This window comes from Eptesicus fuscus, chromosome 14 (genome assembly GCF_027574615.1).
Source record: "Eptesicus fuscus isolate TK198812 chromosome 14, DD_ASM_mEF_20220401, whole genome shotgun sequence".
Classification (NCBI taxonomy): domain Eukaryota; kingdom Metazoa; phylum Chordata; class Mammalia; order Chiroptera; family Vespertilionidae; genus Eptesicus; species Eptesicus fuscus.
The window spans coordinates 16,200,399-16,222,162 of record NC_072486.1 but is presented as its reverse complement, the minus strand read 5'-3'; the positions used below and the strand labels follow the sequence as shown (position 1 = coordinate 16,222,162).

Here is a 21,764-nt window from a genome sequence, read left to right as displayed (position 1 = left end):
CCCCAACTGCCCTCACCTGCCAGCCTGATGGCCCCCAACTACCCTCCTCTGCCAGCCTGGTCACTTCCAACTGCCCTCCCCTGCTGGCCTGGTTGCCCCCAAACTGCCCTCCCCTGCTGGCCTTATCACACACACCTGCCCTTCCCTGCCAGCCATCTTGTGGCGGGCCATTTTGTGATGACATGGGGGCAGGCATCTTGTGATGACATTGGGGTGGCCATCTTGTGGCAGCCATCTTGTGACGACATGGGGACGGCCATCTTGTGATGACATGAGGGTGAGACACCACCTAGGCTTTTATTAGTATAGATAATAGTAGTGGAGTTATGAAAAACATTTTATTCATTTATGTCTCCATCTAGGTAAGTTTCAAATAAGTAAGTTTTTATTTTGTAACTTCACCTTCTGTTTACATGCAAAACATTTAAACTATCAATCTGATATTAGTAGAAATTTGCAAATATAAAAAATTTAAAATAATTATGTCACTACTCAAGAATAATTATTTTAATATTTGGTTTAGTCCTTTCTTCCAAACACAATAGAGACTTTACTACTTTTTAAGTTTTCTGTGCTCTCTAGTTTTCCCATTTCGTTAAACTGTTTTGAAAATTTGAATTCTATGTATGGTCTGCATTCATAAAATGTTTAGGTTTCATAAAGCCTCATTGCATTCATTAGACATTGTCTTTCAAACCCAGCACTGAGGAGTAAGGGACTAGGGAGGCCTGGGAAGGCCGACGAGGTGAATGTGAAGGCTGAAGAAGTGGGGCCAGCAGGCTGCTGTCATGGATGAGACTGCCACATGCCCGGCGTCTCTGACCTTGGACTACTTAACATTATGGTCTGGATTCTATTAAAGGAATTTCATGTTTTTACTTTGCAAGAGTCACCCCCTACCATGACAAGTATTTAAAAATGTGGGGTTTTTTTAGTTGGAAAAGCAACATTTTCCCCAAAAGAAATTTATAGTTCAAATTTACACCAAGTTCTCATTAACTGGAGTAAGCCGGGTTTTCACTGATGCTTCAGCTTTCCTCCTTGAAACATTAGTCACTCCCCTGGAAGAAGCGGTGTTTTATAGGCAGGCAGTGGGATAAAACAGCCACAGATGTGCATGTGAAATGATGGGCTTGAGAATGTACCTGCAAAGCAATTTTTTTTTTTAAATTTGGAGAAACAAAGATGAAAGAAAAAAAGACAAATTGGGATGCTAAAATAACTGATTCGGTATTAAGGAAATGATAAGCTTTTGATCCATTGAAATAGCATTTTCCTTTCCCGCTTTCTTTATTCTTGGGAAGTTCTTGAGATTGTGCCAAGTCTTTTTCACTGCAAAATTTTTAAAGGTGTCCGCCATTCCCGTGTGTAACTGGCTGCCTTTTTACTGCGCAGGACTGTAGTGATGCCTGTGGCCAAAGAGTTTGATCCAGACTTGGTCCTAGTTTCCGCTGGATTTGATGCCATAGAAGGCCACGCCCCTCCTCTGGGGGGATACAAAGTGACAGCAAAATGTAAGTGGATCCTTTAGGGCCTCGTGAAATGCTATGATGTAATAACATCTTTTAGGTCTTTAAAATAGCACCTTTTGCATGTCTAATAAAGTTAGGTGAGACCTGAGACCGTTGAAAATGATTCAGATGGTGTTTACTGCTCTGTCAGATTCAACTCTTTGTGGAAATTGGCCTTTAAGAAAAACAAAGTTAATTTGATTCCTTTGGTGGACTTGGGGGGACAATTCAGAATCTTTATGTTTTTCAGGAGTCCCGTGTTACCATTTAAAGGCAGAAGTGATAGAGCTTCTGTTTAAAATATGTTGAATGACCTAAAAGGTCATGAGTCTAGAAAAGCTACTGGACTTTTTACAATGAGAATAGAAGTAACTGTTTTTATTCCATTGTACATGGAAGTTAAAAAAGCTATTTCCCAATAATGCTGTGCTCTCTGGTTTTGAATTGAAAGTGTGGTTCCCAGAGCTCACAAACTCTGTTCATGCCTATGGGCAATGCTCAGGATCTTCTGTTGTGTTGTAAAGATTAAATTTTTGGCTGTGTTCTTTAGCAACTAGCTACCAAATGAACAAATGAATTTTTTGTGTTTTGTTGTTTTTGATTGATGTGACAATGTAATTTGGCTAGAAAGAGTCTTTCTTGAAGAATTATTTCCTTGTTCTCTGAGTGAGAAAGCAAGACATATGCATAATCCATGCATACAAATGTTTGCTAGCACTCTGGATAGCTATTAAGAATAGAAGGGAAAAGAAAAATTACACAGAGAATAAGATCCATCGTTGTGGTTTTTTTAGTGGGTTGAGGGGGAATGAAAACCAACAAATCAAATAACAATCCAAATAGTGTTAAGTGAGAGGGATGAATTTGGATAGAGCATGTTTAATTAATTGGACAGGAACCAAAGAACCAGCATCATGCCAGCCTTTGTTTTCAGTTGGCATCTCATGTGAGAGAGTTTTCTGCACTCTAATTGTTCCCGTAACATTGTTAGGTAGTAGCTATTTTTAACATCTATTCGTTACCCAGGGTTCTTAGTGCCTTATTGTCTATTGGAAACATATTAAGAGAAGCAACTCCACAATCACAGACAAAACATAATTCACAATTTTTGTACAGTCTAATAGAAAGATATTTAGTAAAATCAAATGCCTTTATAACACTTTAATTTTCTTCCTGGAATTCCACTCAAACGGAAGTTTATCTTTCCACTACAGTTAAACCTCCTTTGAGGTTTAATAGGTTAGTCCAAATAAAGGAAAAATAAGAGTTTATACCCCAAATAGAGGTAAACCCAAACAACAGAAAACACATGGAACAATGATGGAAATCCAGAAAAGGTGTTCCTTGTTATTAAATACAAGAATCTCCCTCAGGAGTGAGAAGTATCAGAGGAATATATGTATTTGGGTCTTTCTCCCTGCCAAGGAAGCAAGTGGTAGCAAGTCCACTTCTCAAAATCAGCTAGAAGGAATTAATCTTTTTGTTTGCTTGCTCATTTGTTCATTGTGGTTTTGTTGTATTGTTGTTGCCAAGTCAAGTTCAAATACCAAATGACATCTTGGAAGGTAGAATACCAAGTAATAGCAGCGCGATTCCTTTTGGTTATTGACATAAGAAACACGTCTTTTACTTCTTGTTACCTTCAGTACAGTGTGTCAAGACCTTCCTTATGTTGTGTGTCTTTATCCATTTTGGAGAACATTGGTCATTGCTTTCTATGCCATGATACGATTGTCTATAATCTCCCCACCCTCCCGCCTCTCCTTACCTAATTCTTCCCTTCTATGTTTTTTCTAATCAACAGGCTATATGCATCCTTACTAGGTGATATTTTACTAAGAAAAACAGACATACATTTTAAGTGATTTAATACCTAGCCCTTTCTTGAGTACCTGTAATTAATAAGGAAAAATATACAATGAGGAGAGGAAATCTTAGAACCCAAGGAGATTGTAGCCAAGGGTATCTAAAAACAGTTCACATATTTTATAGATGAGAAACCTAATTTATATTATCATCTGAAATAATTGGGGCAAAACCAAAGTGCTTATCCTGAATTTATAGTTAGGTAAAATTGCATAAGACTCTTACTGGATTTTTTCACTGAAGAGAAAACGTTTCCTAAAATGCATGAGAATAGAGAACTTGGATGCACACTAGAGAGGCCATTTTGGTGCTAAGACACTTAGCACAGTCTGTGATAGACACTGACTAGCCCTTTGATACTTAAAGAAAAAAACAACAGAGCATAACATCTGGGCAACTGTTTGTATATGTCATCTCCCGCAGGCCTGAGTTTGCCAGCTGTGTTTTCTAGAGATGCTGCCACATTAACTGGGCAGAGGTTAGCATTACTGGACAGCTGTATCCTTATTCCCCAAATAGCTCACCCTGGGTCTCTTTGTTCAATTTCTAACACCTGGCAGATGCATTTGTATTGCTTTGGTCTGAAAGTTCTGCACAGACCATTAATATTGGGCCTTCATTGTCCCATGTCAGAAGTCATCTTCCGAAAATGAGACTAGAAATGGGCTTAATCTAAAAGTAGGTGAAAATTATAGAAGCAAATTCCTCTCCTAATGTTTTCCCATTCTGATATACAACCTCTCCCTTGTCCCAAGTAGAATGTTCAAGGACTTTAAAGAGTGGTTTTGTGATCGTGGCAGAGATGTTAAAATGTTATTGTCTTAGCACATTAAATATTTTTAAATAATTTTGTTTGATATTCAGAAAGGAAAGGATAAAGTCAAAACAACTAATGGTTTTGTTTTTAAACATCTAATTAGCTACCTAATATTGTTTTAAAGAATTGGTTGAGACTATGACAGAAGTTTCAGCCCAAATATAGAGGTGGTTTAACTAGTACTATTTTTATTGGTTAGTACTATTTTTTTTCTCTCTTTTCTCATTTCTTTACATATTAACTGTTCTCTTTGAAACTACAACAAAAATATTCAGGTTTGTTTCTGATAAAGTTTAAAATAAATTATCTGAATTAAATGTTTGAAATTGATGGTGTTCTTGCCATTAACCACCCGGATGAGGGCCCAAGCTGAAAGAAATAAGTCTCTTTGTGTCCTACCATAAGCCCCACCTCAAAATTTACCTTGAAGTTATCAGTTTCTCTTTTAAAATACTCTCATTTCCATCTGATTACCTTCCAGTTACAGTTTAAGAAGTTGTCATGACAACTGAATGCCATATTCAAACAATAAAATTGCATAAAATTGATTCACCATATTGCAGCACCCCCTGGCTTTACTGTGTTGTCATCATTGAAAAATATAATAAAGGTTCTTTAGTTCAAATTTATTTTACAAAAAAATATATTTTTCTTCCTTTTCAACACATTTACATATTCTGCACTTTCATTGGCTGCAGGTAGTGAATTTATATGTTGTAATTGTTTTTATCATGTGAATAAATATTTTCATTTCTTTGAAATAAGCAAAAGTCATTGTAATATGATAGCAACATCTGATTACAAAACATGTTTCTTTAATAAACATGAAGTAGTTTACAGTTCTTGAGATAGAAACCATTTCCCTCAGCAAATACACAAGTGGGATTTTGACAAAGAATAGCTAATAGTTGGGGAAAATATCAAATAACACATCTTAGAGTCTTGCATTAGCATCTTCTCCTTGATAGAACGGTTTATCCTCTTTAGTGATCCTCTTCCTCCCTTTATCCCTGTGAATGTCTGATGGGGAGAGAGCACCATTGTGGGGCAGATACATGTACAAATGAATTCCTACTTAGCTGCAAGTTACTAGTACTCCTAGTAACACAAATTCCTATGTTAGCCGATCCTCTGAAAATAAATCCCTAAGAAGTTTAAGTGCTAAACCAGTCAACAAATAGGTGCCAAGAAATAAACCTTGTTAAACAAATGAAGCTATGCTGGTCTGTTTCAGCTGCTAATGATGGATGGATGTACTAACAAACTTCATGATTTCTACCATTTAGAACTGGCAACAGCTAGGTACTTTTATTATATTTACTCCAAGTCTTTTGTTTATAAAAGAAATAAAAATCACTGCCTCTAAGTCCTTCCCCTCCTAAACAATGTCACAATTTGTGTTTTTTCCAGTACTTACACACACACACACACACACACACACACACACACACACACACACACATACACCATACAGTATTATATTTATTTTCGAGAGTGTGGTTTCAAATTTTCCAAATGTAGCACAAGGTAAGTATTAAATTATTATTCTGTGCATATAGTTTATGGAACTTGTTTGTTTTGCTTTTAATATCTTTTTTTTTACATACACTCAGAAATATTGATATATCCTTCTACTTTCTCTATATTAGGCCATTATGGATGGATACTATTAGGTATTTTATCTGTCCCCCTATTAATGGATCGTTGTTTCCAGGTTTTCACGATTATAAATGATGTTGAAGTGAACATCACTTCACAGGTTTTCTCTTGCCTGGGTGTTACCTCCTGCTGGCTGTTTGAGTCAGGTTGGGCTTCTGTTTCTCTTTCAGTATGTAGCCCTTGACGATATGAGGGAGGTAGCTAAAGAAGGAAGGAATGCCTCTATCTTCCTTAACTGCTCCTCAAACTACAGCCCGTATCCCTTATCTCTCACAAACACAATCACTCACACCTCGAGTCTTTCCTCTGCTCTTGACCATTTTATGCTCTGCATATCACACCCCTTCTTTCCCATTAAAATTGTCAAAGAGCATTTTGTTTGTACTAATTAATATTCTTCCGGTCTAATCCAAACATTAAGAGGGGAAATGGGCTAGAAGTCATTTGACAGATAGATTAAAAAATTGTTATTTTAAGGTGTCTTCAAGAATACTTTGGACATTACATTTAAATTGAAAAGATGATTTTCTACTCAAAGCCAATTGATTGGCTACTATTGGTGACTATGGAGAGCACTATGCCCTGAGTTGAAAGCACAGTCTGGTAATCCAGTAGATAGTGACAGTCCTGGCATGGGTTCTTGGCATGACAATAGGAATGCCACTCAGCTTCTTAAGATTGTTTTCTTGACCTTAAAGAAACATTGATTTCATCCTGGCAGTGTTATTGTTATTTTTTATTTTTTAAAAATATTTTTATTGATTTTAGAGAGGAAGGGAGAGGAAGACAGAGATAGAAACATCAATGATGAGAGAGAATCATTGATCAGCTGCCTCCTGCACTGGGGCATATGCCTGGACTGGGAATCTAATGGTGACCACCTGGTTCATAGGTTGGCATTCAACCCCTGAGCCATGCTGTCCAGGTGAGTTTTTAATTACTGTAGAAATATATTCTAAAATGCAGAAAAAAAGGAAAATATTCTCAACAATAAATTACTTATCTGAATGAAATTTTTCAAGTCAAAATTATCAGCAGAGCTTTCCAAATATATATGAGAGCTTACCAGTTTGCAGATCATACTTGCTATTTGTCATGGAGCATTCTACAGAAGAACCAATCAGGGACTTAGTCTTTGGCTCAAAATTTTCACATACCAGCTTTGTTCTACTCAGAAGCAAGGAGGAGGCCCCTGCAAAGATAGGAGGAAGTGGATTTGCAGGACATTTATATTTATAAACATAAATATGTCTATGCAGCATAGTTACCTTGTGTACATCTAATGGCCAACATAAAGAAGCAGCATAGCTACTTAAGGGGGAAAATCTGAGTGTCTAAAAAATAACAAAGCTTAGATTTGGGAATGATTTGATTTTGAAATGACAGCCAAAAGATGTATTCAATGAGCGCTCCACGTTTTACTAGTACCCTACCTTCATTTTCTCCCTCAATTGCCCGTTTCCTTACACCACATGACAACTCAGATACCAAATTGTAGAAGAATATTTTCCATCTGCCTTGCTTGGTTACTGATGTCATGAAACAATCCTTAGGCTACGATGACTACTACTTAACTTTGAAGAGCAAAATTACTATAACTGTACCCTAACTGGGGCCAGATCAACCTTGCTTTTGAAAAGAAAATACATAAGCAGTGTTTGCCCCGAGGGAAGATGCCAGCTGCAACAGGAGAGCACAATGTGTCCTGAATTTCACTGATGCTAAAATGCGCTTTTTCCTATTCTAACAAGTCTGAATTGTAAGGGATGCCTCTTACATTTGATGACATTTCATTGTTGGATTAGCTATGTTCTTTTTATTTTTATAATGGTATATTAAAAATGGCCATAGTTATTTTGTGCTGTATTTGATGATACCTTAGATTTAAAGAAATATAGTGATTTACTTTTTAAAATATTGTTTTGAAAATACCAGTCAAAAACCGTAACTAAAATTGTAGCTTAGATTTCCATTTTCTATTTTCTTTCAAGGCTTGCAATGACTTAATGGAATCCCAAGAAAGTAAAAATTAAAATAACAATTTAAACAAACAAGCAAGCAGGGAGAGATTTTAGATAGTGGATTCCCTTAATGTGCATTTGCTATTAGCTCAGACAAAAATTGTACTTCCTTGACTAAAATCTCAATGACAGCAGTTTCTGACTCTTTATTGTGATGATCTCGCTAACTAAAATAATTGGTTTCCAATTTTACAAATCAAACAAATACAAAGGAGAGTCAGGCAAATAATTTATTAAATCATGAGAGGCCCGGTGCACGAAATTCATAAATTCATGCACGGGTAGGGTCCCTAGGCTTGGTCGGAGATCAGGGCCGATCTGTGGGGTGGCCAGTGGGGCAATTGGGGCCCCTGCTCACACCCACCTTGGCCTGGTGCCGCCTGCGTGCCAGCCTTGCCCGAACCCCGCCCCCCACCACCGCTGCTGATCGCCATCTGTGGGGCAAGCGGCAGGGCGATAGGGGCCCCTGCTTGCACCTGCCTTGGGCTGGTGCTGCCCACTCACCTGCTCCACCATCCCACAGCAGGCCCGCTCTCATCTGGGCCGGGCCCATCAGGGCCGGCAGTGCCTCACTGCAGCCCGCTGCCAGCGCTGCATCACTAACGCCCGCCATGTTTCACGCCGCCCACAATGGTCAGCGCACATCTAACAGTTGGTCGGACTCCTGCCCATGGGGACAATTTGCATATTAGCCTTTTATTATATAGGATAGGTCAGTGCATTAGTAAGCACATGGAGCATAGCTGTGTGACTAAGAATCATCTTTTAGCATATGTGTGGCTAATGAAGTTATCAAGAAAATATAGGGAATGAATGTATACTGTCCATTTACAGGACGTTTTTCTTATCCTGTTCTCATGAACTGGAGAGTCACTATGGGATAGCACAGTGGTTTTCAAAACAGTAGTCATCAGCATCACCTGGGGGCCTCACTGGGCCCCTCTCCTAGAATTTCTGATTCCTTGGGTCTGGAGTTGGGCCTGTAATTTGTATTTCCATGTTCCCAGGTGATGCTGTTATTCCTGGTCTAGGGACCAAGCTTTGAGAACCACTGGACTAGTTACAGAGATAAAAGACACAGGATTTGGAGTTCGTTGGTCTGCAGTTTGGCTCTAATTGGCTACAAACTCACTTTTCTGTGTCTTAATAGTCTTGTTCCTCAAAGAGAAATGATATAAATTACATCTGTTTTGGCTAAATATAAGGCTATTATGAGAATGGAGTGGGGTAATGAACTTGAAAAAATTATTTTCCAATGTGTGACACTCTATTATGTCAATAACATTGTACCCATTAAATTTAGGAATGCTATTACTTTCATACACATAAGCTGGGTTTAGAATTCATATGTCAAAATACTTTTGCTATCTCATGTAGAAATAAATGCTAAAATATTTAGTTGTTTTGAAATGTTTAGCATATTTAAAGATATTTCAAAACCTCTAAAATATTTTATTGAGATATAATTGACATATAGCATTATATTTTAGGTGTACAACATGACACTTTAATATTTGTACATATTGTGAAATGATTACAATAAGTCTAGTTAACAGTCATCACCACACATAGTTACAGATGTTTTTTTCTTGAGATGAGAACTTTTGAGATCTACTCTCTTAGCAACTTTCAAATGTATAATTAACTATAGTCACCATGGTGTACATTACATCCCAGGACTTACTTAAATTGGAAGTTTGTACCTTTCTATCACCTTTACCCATTTTTGCCTACCCCTCCACCCCTGCCTCTAGGAATGACCAATCTGTTCTCTGTATCTATAAATTTGTGGTTTTTGTTGTTGCTTTTATAGTGAGATGCTGGAATCTCACATATCTCTTCCTCTCCCTGACTCCTTTCTAACAGAACCTCCAGACTTGTCCCAGGTGATACGGGGCTCATGGTCACAGTTAAGTTGCCAGGAATGGCATTGATGGTATTACCACCAGGTCTTATGGTTCCTGAGAATTATCGATAATTAGACTTTTTTGCCCAATGTATTTCCCTCAGGTAGTTTCAAACCAAGAATCATTTCCAAGAACTTCCCCTTAAATCTTCACCCAAGCAACATTATACTAGTATAGTACTAGTTACTTGCCAGAGTACCATGAACTCTGCCATATCCCTTGGAAGAAAGAACCGTAGAAATGAGCTTTCTCTTGATCTCAGAGTGTGATGCTTTTGCCATCAAACAATATGAAAACTGACAAGACAGATGTATAATTTTCTTCCAAGTTGTTTTTAAAATGCAAAACTTTTCTCAAATAAGTTTCCTCATTCCATCGTCTCTCGCCTTTACCTATCTCCACATCTCAGTACCAGCTTGTTCCATAAGAAATTGTATGGAACTAAACAGATTATAAACTCATAGTTAACTCTTCTTATCTTTTCTTCAAAATTTTAGTGTGGAATTCTTCAATCTAATCGAGTCACCTGTACAAAAGAGTATTTATTTTAATTAAGGAAGTGAAACAAATGCTTAAGATTATGAAAATGCATGTGGTAAAATTCTGCTTTGATTACTGCATATTTTTCTAATGTTCATATTTTTTCAAGAATGACATGTTAAGTCATATAATAGTGTAATCTATAGATAAGGTGTGCTTTTCTTTTCTCTCTGATTTTGTACATTCTTCTTTAAACTCGGAAAAGTATCTATTTCAGAAATTATTTTACCAAATCTTTTACTATCTCTGGCAGATCACCCCTATGCTTAATATTCTCTTCTTTCAACTACAGTGCACTTTGCCCCTCTTACCTCACATGCCCTCTCTCCACTCTCCACTTCACCATGATCCTCCTTGGTGCCTCCCTTTGCTCACCATGCTCCAGCCTGCAACCTCTGTGCCCAGCCCCATCCCACCCCAATCATCCTCCACCCTCTTTCCCAGTTTCTCTTTGCTAAAACTATGCTATTATGCACTGTAAATGATTATATATTCAGGGGCTAAAACATCACCTCACTCATTGTCCAGGCTCAAAAAGTATTTTTTTTTTTTACTTTCCATTATTGAATGATTTTTCTCTTTTAAAAAAATCAAGTGACCTAATTTAAAATGTATTTAAGTTCTATATAGTTCATCTATTTTTTTCCTTTTATTTGAAAAGTTTGGTACCTGGGTGTATATTCAAGATGTTTTCATAAGTCCCTGTTGTATTATATTTCTTGCTATGCAGGGAGGGATTGGGGGAGACAATATTCATTTTGCCAAATAGTTGTGTTTAGGTAGTAGTTCAAAAAAGCAGGCTGTGGAATGTAACTTTCTAGGTTCAATAGCTGGCTCTGCCTCTTTGTGTGTGTGTGTGACCTTGAGCAACTTATTGTACCTTAGTGGGACTGAATTTTCTCAAACACAAATGGGACTATTTCATAGGTTTGTGAAGATTAAATAAGACAGTCCATTTTCAGCCTAAAGAGTGACATTTAGTAATAAGCACTCAACAAAGTTCGCCAATGTTAGATAGTCTGAGGTTGTTCATGTGCCCGGAAAGAGCTCTGGATTATAACAGATGTAATACGTGCATAGCATATCGCTCTTACTGGAGTTGAGCAGCTCGAGACCTGCCTGGATAATAACATGTAGCTGTCTAGCTTTTAAACGCTTCAAACTAATTTACAGAGGAAAACTATAATAATGAGCACTGTTAACAAAAGGCATGCGTCCATAGATTTTGGAAGATCACTTATGTCAATGGAAGGAATCTCCCAGACTTCTGCTTACCAGGGAGGCAGTCTAGCTAGCCAAGCTCATATAGAGGCTAATAACATAGTAGTATAGCTAATGATATTTGGGACAAATAGCAGAATTTTTCACTTATGAGCATTTCCATAAACATCTAAAAGATTTTCATATACAGAAAAAAAAATAGACCGTTCATGTCGCTTAACATAAAAACAAGGAATAAATCAGAGGGAACATTTCTGTTGGTGACAGGGAATATATCACATCTCTTGTTGTTGATTACTTTTTCAAAAGCAGATTTTTAACACTATAGTGTAAGGAAATATGCTACAGTATAAAGTATGAAATAACGTTTATTTTGGAACAATCTATGGAAATTATCTTTGATACTACTACGATATAAAATTTTGAATAAGACAGAAATTAGAAAGCCAAAAGGGTAGTTGGAGCTAGTGATGACAAAAGAAAGGTAAGCCCAGAGAGACCAGATCGCGAGGCCAAGGTAGTGTGCTGAGGATTTAATTTATTTGGCTGGCCCTTACTTAACTTGAACAGTGTAGAATATTTTGACAAGTCTGTCTGATCTGGATTTCATAGCACATATTTCTGTGTGTGTTACGTGCCAGTGAGTCAGCTCCCACTCCTGGAGACCCTAAGAATGAAGGATGCCCACGATGTCCTGTCCTCCACAGCCCTGCTCAGCTCCTGTACACTCATGCCTGTGGCTTCTTTATGGAGTCATCCATCTCATATTTGGTCTCCCGCTTTTCCTGCAGCCTTTTGTTTTTCCCCAGCGTTATTGTATTTTCCGAAGAACCCAGCCTTCTGGTGATGCGCCCGCTGTAGGACAGCATGTCTGTGCATTATATAAAATCCAGTCAGCTCATTTAGCATCACTTATCTCAGAGTCAAAAAGAGTCGCCAGCTCTGTTCATTTATTTGCAGTTTTCTGGATCCACTATAAACAGTTTTCTCAGATGTTGTTATTTCTAGTCAGAGATTTCTTCCCACAGCACTGCCCTTATGCACAATATTTCCTTCCTGTTTTAGTGCAATTATCTAAATTAGGCACATAACAGAGTCCTAAAAATTACTTTATTGTCCAAGTAGCCAGCAGAGGGAATCATTTATTAAATGTAGCTAATTTCAGTAACTGACAGGCGCATGAGGTGCCTAAAGAAAACAGAGGGGTGTCAGACTACTTGGGATGGCTCCAGGAAGGTTGTCTGCATTCACAGCCACATTTCACTGAGGATTGTGATGGTTATTGAAACTTCGCCTGTGGTTTTACTCAGTAGTCTCAGGGGGGCTATTTGGCACTAGGGTGCAAAATGAGATCAGCAATTAAGAAAAGACACCACAGCAGGCACTTGAAGAGTAAGTCATTGAGTACCAGACTAAATAACTAGTGAGTGCCAGGCTATCGTAATAGCTCAAGGTTGTGTGAGGGTCCTGCTGGCTTCGTCTTGCCAGTGTGCTTGCTGCTGTTGCTCATTGCATGACCATCTCCGGAGGTGGTGTGCGGGTGTTGGGCGAGAAGAGAGTCAATTGCAATCAACTCTTGTTCCCAATGGAATAGATCACCAAAAGGTTTAGAAGTCTGATCATCTAGAAACTAAAAACCCTTACACTGGCCACAGCTGTCTCTCTAGAGGCAGCCCTGGAGCCACCTTCCACACAGGACAGAGACGCTGGTTTCCTAACAGCCTGACAGAGGTATATGTGAATGAACCTTTCCCCCACTGTAGGGAAGGAGAGCACTCCCAGGTGATCTGTTTGATGGCTCCGGCATTGGAGAAGCTAATGTTACATAACTTCTTACTTGCAACCAAAGCCACAATAGACCCCTCCAATTATAGATGTGATTACTCCTTTTACTTCCATATGACAATCAAGAAAAGAATGGAGAGGAATAAGGGGACATAGTGAGCAGTATATTGGAAAATACACTAGGAAGAAGGCAACTTTTGTTCTAATCCTCATATGCATACTAAATACCTGTTTAAAAAAATGGATGTATCCTGTCCTCATCTGTTAAATGAAATATTTGGACTGACTAATAGAGTGTAGCAAGAACAGCAAGTATTTAATAAATGCTTCCAATCTATAGTAAGCATATTACATTTACTTTTGAAATTTTTATAACACTCCAAGATAAGTAATGTTGCTACGATCTCCATTTTACAGATGAAGAAACTAAAACATTTAAAAATATATAAGAAATGGCCTGACTTATGAAAAAGCCAAGCTGGTAATTCCTGAGTGGTCTGGCTTCAGAGCTGGTAAAAACATATTTTTATGTCTATGTTTCTGTCAGAAATTGACCTTGGAAAGGAGAGGAAAGGCCCATGGCCCATTTAGGATTTGCATCACCATTTGGATCCAGGTTTATTAAGTTTACTCCTTTGACTAAAATAGCCCCATCGTTCTCCCTTCCTGCTCTTCCCACTCTTTTTCCTTCTTTGCTGGAAGGTCATTTTGGGTATGGAGAGCATAAAACTCTCCACCGTGGAGAATTTGGGCCATGCCCCGTGAAGACAGAAAGAAGTAAACCTGGGCCCGCGTGTACCTATTCTTTCTTGGTGCTTTATTGGAAGATGAGTAAAGGGGCAATGCAGAGTGGGAAAAGGAGACTCATTGCACAGAAACAATTGCAGGGACTCGGCAAGGTGTACTTGATTTGCCCCAGACGTGCAGTGCTATCAAGTCTTCTTTGTGTAAGACTGATGAAACTCCTTTCTTGGTAGAGAGAGATGAGATTTGTATTCTAAGGAAAATTACTATTGAGTTTAAGGAGCTTACATTTATGTCTGATTTTTAAAAAATATTAGATGTTTCTCATATTTGGCCTTTCTTCTAAAGTTGAGTCATTGAGAGTCTACACAAGGTTTCAAGTAGGCAAAAAGATTAAGGTGGGGGTGGGAGCCCTAAGTGCCTTTGTCATGAAGGCAGTGACAGTAGATAAGCACACACCTTCATATCTAGGGCTCTCCTGCTGTGTCCTTGCCCTTCTCTTTATATTGAGCGTGTTAGTGGTGCTGAAGGAGAGAGAGCTGCAGGCTCTAAACAACTGGTAATTATCTGCAAACCTATGCCCTTCACTCAGGGAGACCATTTGTAGTTGTGCAGTTTGCTTTGCCCAAAGGGCTGCAGGGTGAATGGGAGCTCACATGTAACCTGTGCTCTATGCATCAATCAGATACCATGGCCCGGGACAATGTTTAACCAGGAAAATGGAACCAGAAGTGAAAGAGAGTGCTTAATTCATTCAACAGATATAATTGGGCACCTACTATGTGCCTGATGATGTTGTAGACCCTGGGGGTTATATAAATCTGAGAAAGTCAAACCTCCCTGTTCTCATGCAGCTTATGTATCCAAGCTATGCTGACTAAAAGGATACCCACTAGCCACATGTGGTAATTTAAATTTAAACGAATTAAACTGTATATTTCAAGTGCTCACTAGTCATGCATACCTGTCAGCTGCTACGTTGGACAGCACTGATTAGAACATTTGCATCACAGCAGAAAGTTTGTTTTGGAGAGCATTTCCCAGTGGTTAATGGCTAAACAAAATAAGTAAGTAACATAGTACATTAGGAATGGATATGCTATGAATAAAATTAAAGTAGAGAAAATATCAGATTATGCTGGAAGAAGTGAGATGTGCAAATTTAGAGAGGTTGATCAGAGATGGCCTCACTCACAAATGACATCTGCACGAAGACCAGAAGGTGATGATGGAGCTAGCTGTGAGACCACCATAGGGAACAGCATTCTAGGTATGAGAACAGGCAAGGCAAAGGCCCCAAGGCAAAGGTTCCTTGGAGTGCTCAAGGAATAAGGAGGCAGGTATGACTGAAGCTGAGTGATCAAGGGAGAAGGAAGGTGGAAATGGTAGAGTGGTTGTATTATGATTTGTTGTAAAAGTACGTGAATTGGATTTGCTGACACACTAGATCTGGAGTAAGAGAAGGGTGGGAGTAGAGATAAAGGATAACTCCAAAGTCTTAAGTCTGGACACCAGGTAGGAAGGAGTTGATATTAACTGAAATGGGGAAAGTTTTGGAAGTGGGTTTGAGATGATTATAAGGTGTTCAGCTCTGTACGTGTTAGATATGAAATGTTTCTTAGACACCTGAGTGGAGCTTTCCAGAAGGCAATGGGACGCAGGTGTTTTTAGTTCAGAATAGAAGTCAGAGCTAAAGGTATAAATATAGTTATTATCAGCATGCAGGTGGTAGTTAAGTCATGGCCTCAGATGAAATCACCGGTGGGGCAAGTGTAGTTAAGAGAACAGATCTGAAGGCCAAGACTTGGGATCCTCCAACATTATGACATCATAGCCATGAGGAGGTGTCAGAACTGGAGCTGCTGATTTTCACTAGCAGAGCGTGGTGTCCCGGAACTCAACTGAAGCCAGTGGTTCAAAGAGGAGAGCATAATCAGCTATATCAAATGTTGATGGGTTAAGTTAGATAAGAACAGGCTGCTAAATTCAGTATCACAGAGGTGACTGTTGACTTTGCCAATGAGGGATTTGATGAGGTAAAAGCCTAGTTAGAGGAAAGAATTGCAGTAGAGGAATTGAAGACTTTATGTATACACTACTCATCTTGTGAGGAATTTTGCTCTGGTGGGGATCGGACAAATGGAGCAGTAGGTGGAGAAATATTTTTAACATTTTAAAAATATTAGTGAAGTCACAACATATCTCATACAAAGCCAAAAATTGATGCTGTTGAAGAGAGAGAAGAGAATTAATTTCTGAAGAAATGTCCTTGAATTTATGAAGGAAATGTGACCTCATGCATATATGAAAGGTTTAGACTTAAACACATGGACAGTTTATCCATAGTAACAGTAGGAAAACCAGAGCACGTGGGACCAGATGCTGGCAGGTATGTGAATGTAGCAGTAGGAGATTTATGAAGTGTGCTTCTGATTGACTTCTTCCTCAGTGAAATAAGAACCAAGGTCATCACTGAGAATGAGAATAGGAAGGAAATTTTGGAGGTTTGAAAACCAAAGAGAAGATATGACATAATTAGTTAAGAGAGTGGAAAAGGGAATCTATTAGAGAAGATGGCATGAAGCAATAATAAGGGCCCACGTAAGTTTCACTTCAAAGTGAGCCCATTCATTTTGGCCAGCCCTGTTGGCCAAAATAGTTTAAACAGGGTTGAATTAGAGATATAGAGGCAAAGAAGCACTTAAGTGATGCACTGTGAATTTTAAACTAGTTAAAGGAGGGAAGTGAGAACATGAGGAATATAAAGGAAATGAGAAATTGAAGGATCAATGAGTTTCTGGTGTCTAAATTATTGCAGTTGTAGTAGTAGTGCAATAAACTGAAAAGATAGGAGATGGTGCCATGAGAGAATTCTTGGAGTTGATATTATGGAAGGGTTCTGATTAAAGGGACAAGGGAATAATCATAAGAGTGAGTCACTAAATCCTGTTCTAAAGATCAACTCACAAAGGGAGTTACTTTAAATTTATATTGGGCTATTGTATACTCTGACTTGCAGTATTATCTCTTTACTAGAGGCCCGGTGCACAAAATCCGTGCAGGGAGGGGGGTGTCCCTCAGCCCAGCCTGCACCCTCTCCAATCTGGGACACCTCGAGGGATGTCCGACTGCCTGTTTGGGCCTGATCCCGGTAGGATCAGGCCCAAACAGGCAGTCGGACATCCCTCTCACAATCCAGGACTGCTGGCTCCCAACTGCTCACCTGCCTGCCTTCCTGATTGCCCCTAACCATTTCTATCTGCCAGCCTGATCACCCCCTAACCATTTCTACCTGCCAGCCTAATCACCCCCTAACCACTCCCCTGCCAGCCTGATTGCCCCTAACTGCCCTCCCCTGCAGGTATGGTCACCTTTAACCGCCCTCCCCTGCAGGTCTGGTCCCCCCAACTGCCCTCCCCTGCAGGCCTGGTCCACCCCCAACTGCTCTCCCCTGCAGGCCTGGGTCCCCCCAACTTCCCTCTTCTGCCGGCCTGGTCACCCCTAACTGCCCTCCCCTGCTAGTCTGATCGCCCACAACTGTCCTCCCTTGCAGGCCTGGTCCCTCCCAACTGTCCTCCCCTGCTGGCCATACTGTGGTGGACATCTTTTGTCCACATGGGGGCACGATCTTTGACCACATAGGGACAGCCATCTTGTGTGTTGGAGTGATGGTCAATTTGCATATTACTCTTTTATTAGATAGGATGAAGAACATTTGTAGTAGATACAATCAGTTGATGCTTAAGTTTAAAAATAAAAAAAGAAGGGTTGCACATTCCCCTCAGCATTGGCGAGATCTCTTTGGTCACTCTCTTGTGAAGTTAGACAGTGCATTGCTGGGGTTGCATTTGATCAGAAGTTTAAGCTTCTTGTTCCACCCAGTTTCCAAGAGTTTCTTGTATAGGGACTCAGAATGCAAGCCCAGTAACAATGATTATGCTTAGTCACTTTCTTTATGAATATATTTCTAAAAGAAGGGAATGTCAGTGTCCTGGATATGGATTCTGGACTACTTCACTCCACAACCATAAAGAAACAATCATTTGTATGATCAGGGAAACTGAGAGGGAAAATAAAAAACAGCAGGTACTTGTTTTTTTAATGCAAAAGAGAAAAGTCAGGAAGATACATTTCTTAATATGTAGGAAATTCTAATTATTTGTGAAAGAAGGAAATATTTGATGAGATACAGTTGATACTTAAGTTTATATTTTATTTTCTATTGGAGTCTTTTTATGTTTCCAAAAAAGGACAAATAAATATTTATATTTATTCCAGACCAAAATGTGGAAATATTTATGCCTACTGGTTTGAAGATTTATTGGCAGTCAATAGAAAAAAAAATAGAAAGTGAGCAATTGCTTTTCTTAAGACCCAAGAAAAAATGTGTACATTTTCTCCAACTTTAAAAAGACTTTGATAAAACACTCAATTTGGTCTGGAAGGATTCTGTCACCATTTCCTTTAAAAGTATAAGGTAGAACCTTATCTTCATTAAGTGCCACTGAATGTCTGGCACCACATAACTAACCAGAGAATTGGTAGCTTAGGGTCCAGGGATGCCTCAAGTTCAAAGGGAATAGAGACATCCTGTTTGGTGTTGTATTTCACTCATGCTGTTAAAACTGCCCAGACCCCCTTAAGTGTTTTTTTTCATTCTTGAGCATGATCTTCTTTGTTCCTTGAGAAATAACACAAAGCATAATAAAACCCAATGTCAGAGCAAATAATTTTCATAATGTGTCACAAGATTTTATTTTTAGTATAAAGGTCTTCTTTCCTTTTATACAAAGAATCTTTTTTTTAATGATGTTGAAAACGGGTCATGCGCCACTCCTGAGGACCTGTGACTTGTTAGAAAAGAACGAACAGCTTTGGAGTTACTAATTCTGACGCAACACCTTAAAAGTGCAGATTCTATTATTGAAACTTTAGTACAAAGGAAGTCTATTGAGAAACAATTAAGGTAGATGAATTAAGCTCTAACTTTTCCAGTGAGGGAAATTCATTCTCAATTCCTAAGACCATAAACATGAACAAAGTAAATTAAGGTGTTTTAAATTACCTCTGCATTCAACAACATTCTAAAAGATTTAGTAATGTGTTCATTCACTCCAGAAAATTCACATGCTATTTTTTTAAATATAAAATCATGACCTGTAACTTTCTTGAATGTCTCAAAGCTTATTTTCATTAACATTTACTATTTTTAAATTTTAAATTATGGGAAAAATGCTGACTGAACAAAGTCTGGTCTGACTTAAGTTTTCGGAAATGGCTTGTGATATTTTCCTACATACTAATTTGTAGCATAGGATGATAAATAAATAAATAAATATAAATTCTGTACATGAGAAGTATCTTGAAACTTTGATGCCATTTGGGGAAAAATTAATAAGGTCTCTCAAATTATTATTTATTGAATAATTTCTGAAACTTAATGCTCAAAGATGGGAATTCATGGTAGGTCAAAACTCTAGGCCTTTACACATTTTCCTTTGTTTTCTTAGGAAAAAAAATATATGAATAGATAAATGTTATAGAACTCCTTTAATCCAGTGATACAATTACCACAAATTGTTTAAAGGAAGCTGTATAGGGGCTTCTGCTCCCTTCATTTGCAGAATATCAAATGATCAAAGTTGTAGGTCACATTCAATTTGACCAGGTTCTACTGGAGATGGTCTGGTTAAACTACTTGATTTGGCCGCTAAAAAGAATGAATGCTGGGCTATAATTCTACTTAAAATATTTTAAAAGTTATTTTCCAGCCCTAGCCAGTTTTGCTCAGTGGATAGAGCATCGGCCTGTGGACCAAAGGGTCCCAGGGTCCATTTCGGTCAAGGGCATGTACCTAGTTGTAGGCTCCTCCCCGGCGGGGACCCTGGTCGGGGCTCCTGCAGGAGGCAACCAATCGATGTGTTTCTCTCGCATAGATGTTTCTCTCTGTCTTCCCCGCTCTCTTCCACTCTCCCTAAAAACCAGTGGAAAAATATCCTCAGGTGAGGATTAACAAAAAAATAAAATAAAATTATTTTCTATTTTAAAATTTCATTTGGCATTGGTCAGTTTTGGGTTTGATCCTTAAGAGAATCAACCAGTGAATGTATAAATAAGTGGAACAGCAAATCGATGTCTCTCTCTCTCTCTCTCTCTCTCCCCCCTCTCCCTCTCTCCCCCTCTCTTTCTCTCTCTCCCCCCAAAATCAATAAATAAAAATGTTTAAAAATTTTTATTAGCAATTTGTTACATATGTTAAATGGGTATAATTAGATTTTAATACTGATTATAAAACAAATGTTATTTTTTTCCCATCCAAATATCCTTTAAAAAATTTTTGACATTGTCCCCATTCCAGTTAAGAGCCTTTGCCACCACTGCACAATGGCATGGATCTAATGCTATTAAAAGTCTGTGCTCGTGTGTGGTCTTTCTAGATTGCTGCTTTTTTACTGTGCTTCTTAAAATGTTTCCTATGAACATCTCAATTTCTTCAGGAATAAAGAAGGATAATAATACTATGTAAATTTTGTACATATAGAAATTATCAAAAACATTTTATACATTTAAAGAAATCACCTTTTCTAGAGAATGAACTTATACATTGCTACAGTATTCACAAAGCACCATTTTAGACATTTTTTGGTGAAACTAATTATTTTAATCCTCACTTGAGGATACATTTATTGATTTTAGAGAGAGGGGAAAAGGAGAGAGAGAGAGAGAGAGAGAGAGAGAGAGAGAGAGAGAGAGAGAGAGAGAGACATCCATCGGTCGCCTCCTGTAAGCGCCCTGACCGGGGATTGAACCTACAACCACATCTGTGCCCTGTCCAGGAATCAAACCTTTTGGTGTATGGGAAGATGCTCCAACCAGCTGAGCCAGGGAAAATTCTTAATTATTAAATCATTTGTTGATCATTTATTTCATTATTGAGTCTTTAAAATACAATAAATATTCCTGCTCTACTAAGAGAGACATGTATAAAACTTAGCCTTTGAGAACACAGATGAAGAACTAGATCAGTTTACCTGGTTGAGGAAAGACATTGCTGACAAGGTAGCAAGTAGGCATAAAATGTTGAATGGTATTCAGCCAAATGGAGCAGGCAGCCAAAGAAATTTCACATAAATGGAAAAAAATTCTAAAAGTACATTGTGTTTTCATGAAAATGACAAGTGGCCTCATGTAGATAGTAGAGTATATGATGGAGAGTGATTAAGAGAATGCATTATCTCTAAGGGAGTTTCCTGTAAACACAAAACAAAGTGAGTTTTTACTCATCAGTATTGAGGGAGACAGCATCTCTTTTTATGGGTTACAAAATCACAAAAAGGCTGTGTGCCTCTATGTATGTATGTATGCATATAAATAAATAAATTTTATTTAGCACTGGCAGGGTAGCTCAGTTTGTTAGAGCATCGTCCTGATATGTCAAGGTTGCAGGTTCAATCCTTGGTCAGGGGACATACAAGAATCAACCAAGTGGCTTGTATAAATAAGTAGAACAGCAAATTGTTGTCCAAGTATTAATAAGTGGAACAGCAAATTATTCTCTCTCTCTCTCTCTCTCTCTCTCTCTCTCTCAAACATATGTTTGTTTGTTTGTTTGTTTGTACCTACCTACCTGTTTTATCTGTTCATCCATCCATCTGTTATCCTGCTACCTATGTGGAATTCACTTTCACAATAT

General features: G+C 38.4%; 1 protein-coding gene across 1 annotated transcript in view; it reads left to right on the top strand.

Annotated features, from left to right (window-relative positions):
* Positions 1 to 21,764, top strand: part of HDAC9 (histone deacetylase 9) — a 379,234-nt gene that overhangs the window by 257,383 nt on the left and 100,087 nt on the right. Inside the window, exon 20 of the mRNA XM_008148368.3 lies at positions 1,396 to 1,514. Coding sequence (XP_008146590.2) covers positions 1,396 to 1,514 — 119 coding nt within the window. The remainder of the gene's footprint in view (positions 1 to 1,395; positions 1,515 to 21,764) is intronic.